Source organism: Oncorhynchus nerka, linkage group LG22 (genome assembly GCF_034236695.1).
Source record: "Oncorhynchus nerka isolate Pitt River linkage group LG22, Oner_Uvic_2.0, whole genome shotgun sequence".
NCBI classification, from domain to species: Eukaryota; Metazoa; Chordata; class Actinopteri; order Salmoniformes; family Salmonidae; genus Oncorhynchus; species Oncorhynchus nerka.
The window spans coordinates 5,880,766-5,895,840 of NC_088417.1; the positions used below are offsets into that span (position 1 = coordinate 5,880,766).

General features: G+C 41.9%; 1 protein-coding gene across 1 annotated transcript; it reads left to right on the forward strand.

Moving 5' to 3' along the window:
- The first annotated feature begins 5,025 nt into the window (after nt 1-5,025).
- On the forward strand, nt 5,026-9,307 carry LOC115114938 (musculin). Its single transcript, XM_029643391.2, has 2 exons — nt 5,026-5,857; nt 7,121-9,307. The coding sequence occupies exons 1-2, from the start codon at nt 5,417-5,419 to the stop codon at nt 7,196-7,198; spliced, it is 519 nt and encodes a 172-aa protein (XP_029499251.1). The 5' UTR covers nt 5,026-5,416; the 3' UTR covers nt 7,199-9,307.
- The last annotated feature ends 5,768 nt before the right edge of the window (nt 9,308-15,075 follow it).

Below are 15,075 nucleotides of genomic sequence, written 5' to 3' on the forward strand. Positions count from 1 at the left end.
CTGTAGTTACACTAACACTATAGTTATACTAACACTGTAGTTACACTAACACCACTATATACTAACACTGTAGTTACACTAACACTGTAGTTACACTAACACTGTAGTTACACTAACACTATAGTTACACTAACACTGTAGTTACACTAACACTATAGTTACACTAACACTGTAGTTACACTAACACTATAGTTATACTAACACTGTAGTTACACTAACACTGTAGTTACACTAACACTATAGTTACACTAACACTGTAGATACATTAACACCACTATATACTGACACTGTAGTTACACTAACACTATAGTTATACTAACACTTTAGTTACACTAACACTGTAGTTACACTAACACTGTAGTTATACTAACACTGTAGTTACACTAACACTGTAGTTACACTGACACTGTAGTTACACTAACACCACGATATACTGACACTGTAGTTACACTGACACTGTAGTTACACTGACACTATAGTTACACTAACACTGTAGTTACACTAACACTGTAGTTACACTAACACTATAGTTACACTAACACTGTAGTTACACTAACACTGTAGTTACACTAACACTATAGTTACACTAACACTATAGTTACACTAACACTTTCTCTGTGATGTCTCTAAGTACCCAACGGAACGCTCTGTGATGTTCCTAAGTTCCCAACGGAACGCTCTGGGATGTTCCTAAGTTCCCAACGGAACGCTCTGTGATGTTCCTAAGTTCCCAACGGAACGCTCTGTGATGTTCCTAAGTTCCCAACGGAACGCTCTGTGATATCCCTAAGTTCCCAACGGAACGCTCTGTGATGTTCCTAAGTACCCAACGGAACGCTCTGTGATGTTCCTAAGTACCCAACGGAACGCTCTGTGATGTTCCTAAGTTCCCAACGGAACGCTCTGTGATGTCCCTAAGTTCCCAACGGAACGCTCTGTGATGTTCCTAAGTACCCAACGGAACGCTCTGTGATGTTCCTAAGTACCCAACGGAACGCTCTGTGATGTTCCTAAGTTCCCAAAGGAACGCTCTGTGATGTTCCTAAGTTCCCAACGGAACGCTCTGTGATGTCCCTAAGTTCCCAACGGAACGCTCTGTCTCAAGAGGCAATTCATGGACACTGTGAGAACAGAAAGGAACTGAAAGCCACCACTCAGGCTTAATTAACGGTGTGTCTATGAATTCATCCAACTGTATTTTAACCTTTACAAGGGCAATGTACTGTACATATAGATCCAGAAATAACAATGCTCCTTTTCTTTAAGCAAATAACAGGCAAAAGGTGCAACAGTAGAGTCTTAAACATGCATCCCAAATGATACCCTATTCCTTATATAGTCCACTACTTTTGTCCAGGGCCAAAAGGGATCAAGCTAAGTCGTTCAAAGTAGTGGGATGCAACCCTGGCGTGAATTAGACATCCTCCCTTCAGCTGTCTGGATGCTATGGAGAGGAGTGGTATACAGTAGCTCTCTTCCATCCCTTTCTCCTTCCCTCCATCCATGTCTCCCTCCATCTCTCCCTCCATCTCTCCCTCCCCCCACCATCTCTCTCTCCCTCCATCTCTCCATCTCTCCCTCCATCTCTCCCTCCATCTCTCCCTCCCCCCACCATCTCTCTCTCCCTCCATCTCTCCATCTCTCCCTCCATCTCTCCATCCATCTCTCCATCTCTCCCTCCCCCACCATCTCTCTCTCCCTCCATCTCTCCATCTCTCCCTCCATCTCTCCTTCTCTCCCTCCCTCCATCTCTCCCTCCCTCCCTCCTCCCTCCATCCTCCCTCCCTCTCCTCCCTCCATCTCTCCCTCTCCCTCCCTCCCTCCCTCTCCCTCCCTCCATATCTCCATCCATCCCGTTGTCTTTCCAGTGAACTTGGCATGGCCATCCACCAGAATGGATCTCAGCTGTGCCGTTAGATAATCTTTGGCCCAAAGTCACTGTTGTAATAAAATCACAATTTCACCCCAATTACCGGGGACTGACTAGGCCTACTCACAGCTATCAGATGAACTGGGAATATTCCTCAGAACAAGGAGGAGGTGTATTCTGACTGTGCTTCTGCTGCAATTTGTTTTCACCACTAAACTTGGGAGAGAATTTTGTATTACTTTAAAAAAATACAGTATAGTGATCTGAGTCCAAATGTGATTCTAGATCTGTGGTTAGGGGCAACTTCAGCCTCGACCTGAAAGGTGAGGTTGAGGAAGAGTTGCACTGCTTATGAAGGAAGGGAAACAAGGACAGGAAGGAACATGGCACAAATAGGATCCTGTCTAAAGTAGTGCACTATGTACAGTTGAAGTTGGAAGTTTACATACACTTAGGTTGCATTCATTAAAACTCGTTTTTCAACCACTCCACAAATGTCTTGTTAACAAACTATAGTTTTGGCACGTCGGTTAGGACATCTACTTTGTGCATAACACAAGTCAATTTTCCAACAATTGTTTACAAACAGATTATTTAACTTATAATTCACTGCATCACAATTCCAGTGGGTCAGAGGTTTACATACACTAAGTTGACTGTGCCTTAAACAACTTGGAAAATTCCAGAAAATGATGTCATGGCTTTAGAAGTTTCTGATAGGCTAATTGACATCATTTGAGTCAATTGGAGGTGTACCTGTGGATGGATTTCAAGGCCTACCTTCAAACTCAGTGCCTCTTTGCTTGACATCATGGGGAAATCAAAAGAAATCAGTCAAGACCTAAGAAAATAAATTGTAGACCTCCACAATTCTAGTTTATCCTTGGGAGCAATTTCCAAACTCCTGAAGGTACCACATTCATCTGTACAAACATCTGTACAAACAATAAGAGCGTCTGCTAAATGACTTAAATGTAAATGTAAATGCAAGTATAAACACCATGGGACCATGTAGCCGTCATACCGCTCAGGAAGGAGACACGTTCTGTCTTCTAGAGATAAATGTACTTCGGGAAAGAACAGTGCAAATCAATCCCAGAACAACAGCAAAGGACCTTGTGAAGATGCTGGAGGAAACAGTCACAAAAGCATCCATATCCACACTAAAACGAGTCCTATATTGACATAACCTGAAAGGCCGCTCAGCAAGGAAGAAGCCACTGCTCCAAAACCGCCATAAAAAAGCCAGACTACGGTTTGCAACTGCACATGGGGACAAAGATCGTACTTTTGGGAGAAATGTTCTGGTCTGATGAAACAAAAATTTAACTGTTTGGCCATAATGACCATCGTTATGTTTGGAGGTAAAAGGTGGACGCTTGCAAGCCGCAGAACACCATCCTAACCGTGAAGCATGGGGGTGGCAGCATCATGTTGTGGGGGTGGCAGCATCATGTTGTGGGGGTGCTTTGCTGCAGGAGTGACTGGTGCACTTCACAAAATAGATGGCTTCATGAGGAGGAGAATGATGTGGATATATTGAAGCAACATCTCAAGATATCAGTCAGGAAGTTAAAGCTTGGTCGCAAATGGATCTTCCTAATGGACAATGACCCCAAGGATACTTCCAAAGTTGGCAAAATGGCTTAAGGACAACAAAGTCAAGGTATTGGGTTGGCCATCACAAAGCCCTGACCTCAATCCTATAGAACATTTGTGGGCAGAACTGAAAAAGCGTGTGTGAGCAAGGAGGCCTACAAACCTGACTCAGTTACACCAGCTCTGTCAGGAGGAATGGGACAAAATTCACCCAACTTATTGTGGGAAGCTTGTGGAAGGCTACCCGAAACGTTTGACACAAGTTAAACAATTTAAAGGCAATGCTACCAAATACTAATTGAATGAATGTAAACTTCTGACCCACCAATGTGATGAAAGAAATAAAAGCTGAAATAAATCATTCTCTCTACGATTATTCTGTCATTTCACATTCTTAAAATTAAGTGGTGAACTGGTGGCTAAGGTGTACGTAAACTTCCAACTTCAACTGTAGGTAATAGGGTGCCATAGGATCCTGGTCAAAAGTAGTGCACTATGTAGGGAATAGGGTGCCACTTGAGACACAGTCAATGCTGCTTCCCCATCCCCTGAGAAAGTGGAGGGTCCCCTCCCCCCTAACCTCCACCCTCTGCCACGCCCCCTGTCATGCCAGTGCTCCAGATGTCATGGGAAACGCTGACAGCTGAGGCCGCATGTGAAAGGACAATCTGCAGAAACTCTATCCCTCTGTGAAACGCACACAGGATTAGTCACTTTTTTGATAAGATCTTCGGACATTTCTATTACCAGAAGATGTGTGAGAGAGACTCGTCACAGTGGATTGTGATGTATTCTTGCCATCTAGCTAGCCTGACGATTGTTTGGAAAGGATGACAGAACTGTTTCTGTCAATGAAGTAGTCTGCGGTAAAATGAAATGACTGTTTACGAGACAGTGAGATAGCTGATTTATATTGGGTATGTCGCCTGGTCAAAAGTACTGCACTATATAGGGAACAGGGTGCCTTTTGGGACACAAAAATGGTACAGTAGGTTTTCGCTTTGCCCCTGTCCCGCTAGATAAATCAACCTCTAACCTTATCATTATATTACAGTATATTACAGTGTAGTAGGTTATAGTGTGCCCGTAGCTCAGGGGCACGTTTTGGTTTGTTGCACTACACAGCTCATTCAAATAATCAACTAATCCCACAAGCTTTGATCATTTGAAACAGCTGTGTACTGTTTGGGCAAAAAAAAAGGAAAAAAAAGTGGACCCTTTGGTGTCCAAACGAACGAGTTTGGGAAACGCTGCTTTATATTGTCTGAGAAATTGATGGAATTAAAAGATCCAGGAAACCATTTCAGAACATCTGGGAAATTCTACCATAAAATAATTTCCAGATCATTTCCCAGTCAGATATTGTTTATCGATGACTAACAAGTAGCGAAGAAGCAACTAGGCATCCCCATTGCCATTGTACAGTAATGCTAGATGAGAGGTCACTCTGGTTTGGAGAGAGAGAGCGAGAGAGAAAGAGAGAGGGGGTGGGGGGGTTCCTGAAAACACAGTTGCCCTGCTAATTCCAGGACACTTAAATTAGCCGGGTGAGAGAGGGGGGCAGGTTTCAGTTTTACAGAGACTTGACTTGCTGTAGAGAATGTAAGAGACTACACACTTAGCTCTGAACTACTCTTTAGATACATTTTAAGTTTACTGGTAAACTAAATATTCCTAATCTAAGAATATCATACTGAAATCTGAGTATGAGATAGATCAACTATAGGGACTTTTCTAAATATTTTTTTTTAATTGTAATTTTGGTCGAAGAAGCAGCCTTCACACACCTGGAGCAGAAGAAGTGGACCGTCTATTTCCCAAACCACCGACACACAGACATCCAAGTAAGAGAGTCTATTGTTGAGGTAGTTCAATCATTTCACCTGTAACTCTCCAGTGACTCTAGCAGCTCTGTCCTGCTACAGGGCACAGGTGAAACAGACAGACATGTCCACCGGCTCAGTAAGCGACGGAGAGGACGTTGAGACACGTCACAAACGGACAGACGCTCCGTTCGAAAGCAGTAAAACCAAACGGAACGTTGCACAGGACCACTACGCCTCCACCGAGTACTCAGACGATGAGTTCGGTAATGACGGAGGTTACGAAGTCGAGACCAAGCGAACACGCATCACTGCTGCCGGAGGAAAACTAGTTGTGAAAGGACGGCAGATACAAAGGAACGCTGCAAACGCCAGAGAGAGGGCGAGGATGAGGGTGCTGAGCAAAGCCTTTTCCAGACTGAAAACCAGCCTGCCGTGGGTACCGGCCGATACCAAACTGTCCAAACTGGACACGCTGCGACTAGCATCTAGCTATATATCACACCTCCGACAGCTACTACAAGACAACCACTACGAGAGCAGCTTTGTACACCCTGTCAACCTGGTAGGAAGCATTATTTTATTCAAACTTGACCCTGTAAACTTGACCCTGTAAACTTGACCCTGTAAACTTGACCCTGTAAACTTGACCCTGTAAACTTTGTGTAATGAAAGACACACATTTACATTTTTACATTTTGGTAATTTAGCAGACGCTCTTATCCAGACTAATTCCATTGGATGTAGTAAAATGTTCAATGTAAAGTGTTGCATCCATTGCCTTTTGATATTGCTGTACGATATGGTGTGGTGAGAGTCAGACCAATTATGAGTAACTGAACACTGGGCCTTCACACCCCTTGACTTTTTCCACATTTCGTTGTGTTTCAGACTGAATTTGAAATGAATTAGAATGAGATTTTGTGTCGCTTGCCCACACACACACACAACACCCAATAATGTAAATGTGGAATTATATTTTCAGAAATGTTTATAATTTAATTAAAAATGAAAAGCTTAAAATGTCTTGAGTCAATAAGTATTCAACCTCTTTGTTATGGCAAGCCTAAAATAAGTTCAGGGGTAAACATAATAAGTTGCATCGACTCAATAATAGTGTTTGATATTCTTTTTTTGAATGACTACCTCATCTCTGTACCCCACGCATACAATTATCTGTAAAGTCCCTCAATTGAGTTGTGAATTTTTCAAGCACAGATTCAACCACAAAGACCAGGGAGGTGTTATAATGCTTTGCAAAGAAGGGCACCGATTGGTAGATAGTTACAAAAAATGTGAAATAAACATCCGCTGAAAATTCCTTTGAGTGAAGTTATTAATTAGGCTTTGAATGGAGTATCAACCCAGTCACCTGTAAAGATACAGGCGTCCTTCCTAACTCATTTGCCGGAGAGGAAGGAAACCACTCGGGGATTGTACCATGAGGCCAATGGTGACTTTAAAACAGTTACAGAGTTTAACGGCTGTGACAGGAGATAACTGAGGATGTAGTTACTCCACAATACTAACCTAAATGACAGAGTGAAAAGAAGGAAACTTGTAGAGAATAAAAATATTTCAAAACATCCATCCTGTTTTACAGGCACTAAAGTAATACTGGCAAATAAAGTTGGCATAGAAGTGAACTTCATGTCCTAAACAGTGTAATGCTTGGGGCAAATCTAACACAACACATCACTGAATACCACTCATCAAATCTCCAAGCATGGTGGTGGCTGCATCATGTTATGGGTATGCGTCCTTTTTTTGCTATATGTCTTCATATGTCTTGTATTTTCATTAAATCTCTCTCTCTATCTATCCACAGACTTGGCCATTTGTGGTAGGTAGATCAGAGGACAACAAGGACATTTCTGCAGCCAGACAGTGTGGAGCTACATCATAGGACAAGAGAGACCGCTCTCTCCTGGGACTGTCTTCTTCTACCATGGCTGCTGGCACCCTATTCCCTTCATAGTGCACTAAATTACTGCACTGTATAAGGAATAGGGTGGATGCCATTTGGGACTAATTCCAAGTATTATTTTTTTTGTCCTATGTCTAATACTATTAGAATATTTTTATATTCCATATCGGTGATTTCTTTATGGACTTTAATGGATCATTTTATTGTCGTAAACTTGCCAGGTGGAAGTGAGTGTTTCTTTTATATCCAATCAGTGATGAGATGAGAAAACAGGACCGAGGAAAAACAAGAAACTTCAACAGCATTGATGTTATAGACTGGCACACTACACTGAGTGTACAAAACATTAAGAACACCTTCCTAATATTGAGTTGACCCCCCTCCCATTTTGCCCTCAGGACAGACTCAATTCGGGGGCATGGACTCTATAAGGTGTCAAAAGTTTTCCACAGGGATGCTGGCTCCATGTGTTTCCCACAGTTGTGACAACTTGGCTGGATGTCTTATTGGGTGGTGGGATCAGTCTTGATACATGAGCGTGAAAAACCCAGCATTTCTTGACACACTCAAACCCGGTGCACCTACTACCATATCAAATTCAAAGAACTTCAATATTTAGTCTTGCCCATTTGGCACACATACGAAATCCGTGTCTCAAGGCTTAAAAATCCTTCTTTAAACCTGTCTCCTCCCCTTCAGCTACACCGATTTGAAATGGATTTAACAAGTGACATAAATAAGAGATCATAGGTTTTCACCTGGATTCACCTGGTCAGTCTGTGAAAGAGCAGGTGTTCTTAATGTTTTGTCCACTCAGTGTATATAATCTATTACTTATAATACAGGGAGGAAATAGTACATGTTTCCTCCTTTAGCTTGTGGGAAGTTGTACTTCTTCTTTTTTTTACTTTACATTTTACATTTGGGGAAGAAGGAAGTCTCTAATCAGGTGATTAGAAGGAGTTGTTCATTTTGAGTCTGTCCTCTCTTGCTAACCATGTAATTGCCAGGCTACGATCACTAATTCGTTAGGTTGGTTAAGGTTGTGCTTTGTTTGTTTGGTATTCACCTAAAGTCTCGTTCAAGTGTTCGTTAGCGTTCCATCTTTCTCTGACCTTCGACCTCACTCCGCCAACAGTTGATAATTGATGTTTGTGTTCTTATCATTCACCTACAGCTGTCAAAATGTTGCCCTTTTGGGGGGGGGGGGGCAGTTTTGTTAAGTGGTCACCAGTCTCTGGGCTGAGATTGTTGTCCATAAATGCTCTGTGTTTGTATGACCGTTCGTTTGATAGGTTGCCTTACCTTTCTTTTCAGTGGGCAGCAGAAGAGGACATATTGCTAGTTCTGCCCTGGTTACTGGAATTTCGGTGTACATGAAGGATGTTTTTGAGAAATTCAAGGGTCAGTTTTTCTGTGGGTGTTTTGTGCCATGATCTGTATTTTGACTTTAACAGTGGGTCCCATATTTCACTGACATTCAGGAGGATTGGTTGGATTTTGCAGCCAAATATTTGGAGCCAGATTTAATTTTTTTCTACTGTTTTCTTTATTGAGTAGTATTTTCTGTTGAGACAACATCTATCACTGATAGACTGTTGTAACTCCTGTTGAGACAACATCTATCACTGATAGACTGTTGTAACTCCTATTGAGACAACATCTATCACTGATAGACTGTTGTAACTCCTGTTGAGACAACATCTATCACTGATAGACTGTTGTAACTCCTGTTGAGACAACATCTATCACTAAGTGACGATGTTGTAACTCCTGTTGAGACAACATCTATCACTAAGAGACGATGTTGTAACTCCTGTTGAGTCAACATCTATCACTGATAGACCATGTTGTAACTCCTGTTCTGTTGAGACAACATCTATCACTGATAGACTGTTGTAACTCCTGTTCTGTTGAGACAACATCTATCACTGATAGACCATGTTGTAACTCCTGTTCTGTTGAGACAACATCTATCACTGATAGACTAGAATGTATCTCCTGTTCTGTTCGAGCTGTAGATTGCTCAAACTGTGTTGCAAATTCATCAATATAGATATTAAACCATGTCGGTCTCAGATTGGTGACCCCAGTGTGAAAAAAAATCTGTGTGTTTTTTTAAAACAATTTTATTTCAACATGTATTTTCATGATCTTTATTTAACTTAAGAACACATTCTTATTTTCAATTTTGGCCTAGGAACAGTGGGTTAACTACCTAGGAACAGTGGGTTAACTACCTAGGAACAGTGGGTTAACTACCTAGGAACAGTGGGTTAACTACCTAGGAACAGTGGGTTAACTACCTAGGAACAGTGGGTTAACTACCTAGGAACAGTGGGTTAACTACCTAGGAACAGTGGGTTAACTACCTAGGAACAGTGAGTTAACTACCTAGGAACAGTGGGTTAACTACCTTGTTCAGGGGCAGAATAACATTTGAATTTGATCTTGCAACCTTTTGGTTACTAGTCCAACAGTCTAAACCACTAGGCTACCTGCAGCCCCAACTTAATAACTTGATAGGTTCTTTCTCAAATTCCACTTTGGGTGAGTTTGAGGAAGAGTCCTTTATGGAATCTTAAGCTTTTTGGAAGTCTATAAAGCAGGCCAATATTTGACCCAGGGTGGATTGATAAACATGTCTTTTGATAAGGGTGTGAAGGGTGTCGATGTTATTTGTTTCGGTAAGAAGCCAATTTGACATGCGCTTAAAACACTGTTTTCGTTAAAAGGAAAGTCTGTATTCTAGTATAAACTATTATGCTGCAGAAACCTTCCCTAGAAGGTTGCAATAATTATTATTATTAATAGTATCCACTTTTGAATATGGGTCTTTATTCCATATTTCTGGAAAGTATCCTACATTCAACACCTCTCTCTCCTCTCCAGAGTAGGCTATTTCCTTTAAACTCTATTCCTACTCTAGTTTTTATTTAACCAAGCAAGTCAGTTAATTAAGAACTAATTCGCATTTACATTGATGGCCTACCGGGTAACAGTGGGTTAACTGCCTTGTTCAGGGGCAGAACGACAGATTTTTACCTTGTCAGCTCGGGGATTCAATCCAGCAACATTTCGGTTATTGGCCCAACGCTCTAACCACTTGGCTACCTGCCGCCCCAAAATGCACTACTTGTGGACATGTTCATCATCTTGTATTACATCTGCCGATAAGCGTCTGGAATGGCCAGCTTCTTCAAAGCGACAGAGGGGACACTCTTGAAGCAAGATAAGGAGAACATTTCCTTCATGAGAAGGCTTTGTTAGGAGGAGGAAACAGCTGGGTTTTTCTTTAATGGTTGTTATGCGCTGTCTGTTCTGTTCGTGACCTAAAACCCGTAGTCTGTGTTTTGTTACTTCAAACTAAACAGCACCGTACAATAATGCAGTGTTGTGTTTTGTTTTCCATTCATGTGGAGAATAGAGATTAAGGAACCGGCCTAAGTCACGTCTGCTCCCGCCCTCCCTTCCCTGGCTCTCGAGGGCGCTAGGCTGCCCTGCACGACGCACTCCTGCCACCGTCATTACGCACACCCGCTCCCCTTCACGCGCATCAGCGATTCATTGCACTCACCTGGACTCAAATCACCTGTGTTTATTTCCTTCCCTATATCTGTCTGTTCCCCAGTTCTGTTCCCCGGCTTCAGCATTAATTCCCGTTTGTCGTTGTGTTACCCTTGTTCTGACGCGGTTCCAGTCCTGTTCCATGTCTGTTCCAAAGTAAATGTTCACTCTCCGTACCTGCTTCTCTGCTCCAGCGTCGGTTCTTACAAGACATGTTACAGATTGTGGATGTCTAACGCCATGCAGACAGCCAAAACATATTGCAATACCCAACATCTAAGTGTCCAATAGTGATAACCATCAGCTAGATATGCAGGGGAGTGTTGTTGGCACTTTCCCAGTGTCAGTTCGCCTGTGTGAAAGAGTTCAAGTCTTCCAATCTGAGTTATATTTGTTTCACATAATAAAGTACTTTTTATGAGGACACAGTACATCTGTGCATTCAACCGTTCTGTAATCAATTACATTCTCCGAAAGGCTTTTAGAAGAGACCCAGTTCCACAGGCACTGTCTCAAAGAGTTATCTCTCAAAGAGTTATCTCTCAGAGTTATCTCTCAAAGTTAAATCTCAAAGAGGTATCTCTCAAAGAGTTATCTCTCAGAGTTATCTCTCAAAGTTAAATCTCAAAGAGGTATCTCTCAAAGAGTTATCTCTCAAATATGTATCTCTCAAAGTTAAATCTCAAAGAGTTATCTCTCAAAGAGTTATCTCGCAAAGAGTTATCTCTCAGAGTTATCTCTCAAAGTTAAATCTCAAAGAGTTATCTCTCAAATAGTTTTCTCTCAAAGTTAAATCTCAAAGAGTTATCTCTCAAATAGTTTTCTCTCAAAGTTAAATCTCAAAGAGTTATCTCTCAAAGTTATCTCTCAAGGAGTTATTTCTCAAATAGTTCTCTCAGAGTTATCTCTCAGAGTTATCTCTCAGATAGTTATCTCTCAAAGAGTTATCTCTCAGAGTTATCTCTCAAATAGTTATCTCTCAAATAGTTATCTCTCAGAGAGTTATCTCTCAAAGAGTTATCTCTCAAAGCGGTATCCACATATCTGCGTTCCAAATGGCACTCTGTTCCCTCTAGCCTGTACTGCACTGCTTTCAACCAGAGACAATATGTCTCTAGCCAAAGATGTGGTACGCAGGAACATACCCATTATGGTTCAAATGGTTATTCTGCCTTATAGGACCAGCTAGACACATAAACATATCTATCTTGAAGTGGGCCCAAGATTTTACTAGAATAAGTGATGGTGATGTGGTGATGTGGTGATGATGATGTGGTGATGATGATGTGATGATGATGTGATGATGATGTGGTGATGATGTGGTGATGATGTGATGATGGTGATGATGTGGTGATGATGTGGTGATGATGATGTGGTGATGATGTGGTGATGATGTGGTGATGATGTGGTGATGATGATGTGATGATGGTGATGATGTGGTGATGATGTGGTGATGATGATGTGGTGATGATGTGGTGATGATGTGGTGATGATGTGGTGATGATGTGGTGATGATGTGGTGATGATGTGGTGATGATGTGGTGATGATGATGTGGTGATGATGATGTGGTGATGATGATGTGGTGATGATGTGGTGATGATGTGGTGATGATGTGGTGATGATGTGGTGATGATGATGTGATGATGATGTGGTGATGATGTGGTGATGATGATGATGTGATGATGATGATGTGGTGATGATGTGGTGATGATGATGTGGTGATGATGATGTGGTGATGATGTGGTGATGATGTGGTGATGATGTGGTGATGATGATGTGGTGATGATGATGTGGTGATGATGATGTGGTGATGATGATGTGGTGATGTGGTGATGATGATGATGATGTGATAATGATGTGTTGATGATGTGGTGATGATGATGTGGTGATGATGTGGTGATGATGATGATGTGATGATGATGTGGTGATGATGTGGTGATGATGATGTGGTGATGATGTGGTGATGATGATGTGGTGATGGTGATGTGGTGATGTGGTGATGATGATGTGGTGATGATGTGGTGATGATGATGTGGTGATGATGTGGTGATGATGTGGTGATGGTGATGTGGTGATGATGATGTGGTGATGATGATGTGGTGGTGATGTGGTGATGATGATGTGGTGATGATGATGTGGTGATGATGATGTGGTGATGATGATGTGGTGATGATGATGATGATGTGGTGATGATGATGTGTGTGATGATGATGTGATGATGATGTGGTGATGATGATGTGGTGATGATGATGGGTGATGTGATGTGGTGATGTGGTGATGATGATGTGATGTGATGATGTGGTGATGATGATGTGATGATGATGTGGTGGATGATGGTGATGATGATGATGGTGATGTGATGTGATGTGATGTGTGATGATGGTGATGATGATGATGATGTGGTGATGATGATGTGGTGATGATGATGTGGTGATGATGATGTGGTGATGTGGTGATGATGATGTGGTGATGTGGTGATGATGATGTGATGATGATGTGGTGATGATGTGGTGATGATGATGATGATGATGTGATGATGATGTGGTGATGATGATGTGATGATGATGATGGTGATGATGTGGTGATGATGTGGTGATGATGATGTGGTGATGATGATGATGATGTGGTGTGATGATGTGGTGATGATGATGATGATGGTGATGATGATGTGGTGATGATGATGTGGTGATGATGATGTGATGTGGTGATGATGATGATGATGTGATGATGTGGTGATGATGATGTGGTGATGGTGATGATGGTGATGATGATGTGGTGATGATGATGTGGTGATGTGATGTGGTGATGATGATGATGATGTGGTGATGATGATGTGGTGATGTGGTGATGATGATGATGATGTGATAATGATGATGATGTGGTGATGATGATGTGGTGTGATGTGGTGATGATGATGATGTGATGATGATGTGGTGATGATGTGGTGATGATGATGTGGTGATGATGTGTGTGATGATGTGGTGATGATGATGTGGTGATGTGGTGATGATGATGTGGTGATGATGTGGTGATGATGATGTGGTGATGATGATGATGTGGTGATGGTGATGTGGTGATGATGATGTGGTGATGATGATGTGGTGTGATGTGTGATGATGATGGTGATGATGATGTGGTGATGATGATGTGATGATGATGTGATGATGCTGTGGTGATGTGGTGATGATGATGTGGTGATGATGATGTGGTGATGATGTGGTGATGGTGATGTGGTGATGATGTGGTGATGATGATGTGGTGATGATGATGTGGTGGTGATGTGGTGATGATGATGTGGTGATGATGATGTGGTGATGATGATGTGGTGATGATGATGTGGTGATGTGGTGATGATGATGTGGTGATGATGATGTGGTGATGATGATGTGATGATGATGTGGTGATGATGATGTGATGATGATGTGGTGATGATGATGTGTGATGATGATGGTGATGTGGTGATGATGATGTGGTGATGATGATGTGGTGATGTGGTGATGATGATGTGGTGATGATGTGATGTGATGTGGTGATGATGATGATGATGATGATGATGATGATGATGTGATGATGATGATGTGGTGATGATGATGTGATGATGATGATGATGATGTGGTGATGATGATGTGTGATGATGATGTGGTGATGATGATGGTGTGATGATGTGTGATGATGATGTGATGATGGTGATGTGATGATGTGGTGATGATGATGTGGATGATGATGGGTGATGATGATGTGTGATGATGTGGTGATGATGATGTGGTGATGATGATGTGTGTGATGATGATGATGATGTGGTGATGATGGTGATGATGATGTGGTGATGATGATGTGGTGATGATGATGTGTGATGATGATGTGGTGATGATGATGTGATGTGATGGTGATGATGATGTGGTGATGATGATGATGTGATGATGTGGTGATGATGATGTGGATGATGATGGTGATGATGATGATGGTGATGATGATGTGGTGGTGATGTGGTGATGATGATGGTGTGATGATGATGTGATGATGTGTGATGATGATGTGGTGATGTGGTGATGATGATGTGGTGATGATGATGTGATGATGATGATGATGATGATGTGATGATGATGTGGTGATGATGTGGTGATGATGATGTGGTGATGATGATGTGATGATGATGGTGATGATGATGTGGTGATGATGTGGATGATGATGATGATGATGTGATGATGATGATGTGATGATGATGTGATGTGATGATGATGATGATGTGGTGATGATGATGTGATGATGATGATGTGATGATGATGAT

What these genes read in the sequence shown, in the direction of transcription:
- LOC115114938 (XM_029643391.2), top strand. Translation starts at nt 5,417, where the DNA reads ATGTCCACCGGCTCAGTAAGCGACGGAGAGGACGTTGAGACACGTCAC. An exon ending in TTGTACACCCTGTCAACCTG is followed by an intron (nt 5,858 to 7,120) that starts GTAGGAAGCATT and finishes ATCTATCCACAG; the next exon opens with ACTTGGCCATTTGTGGTAGG.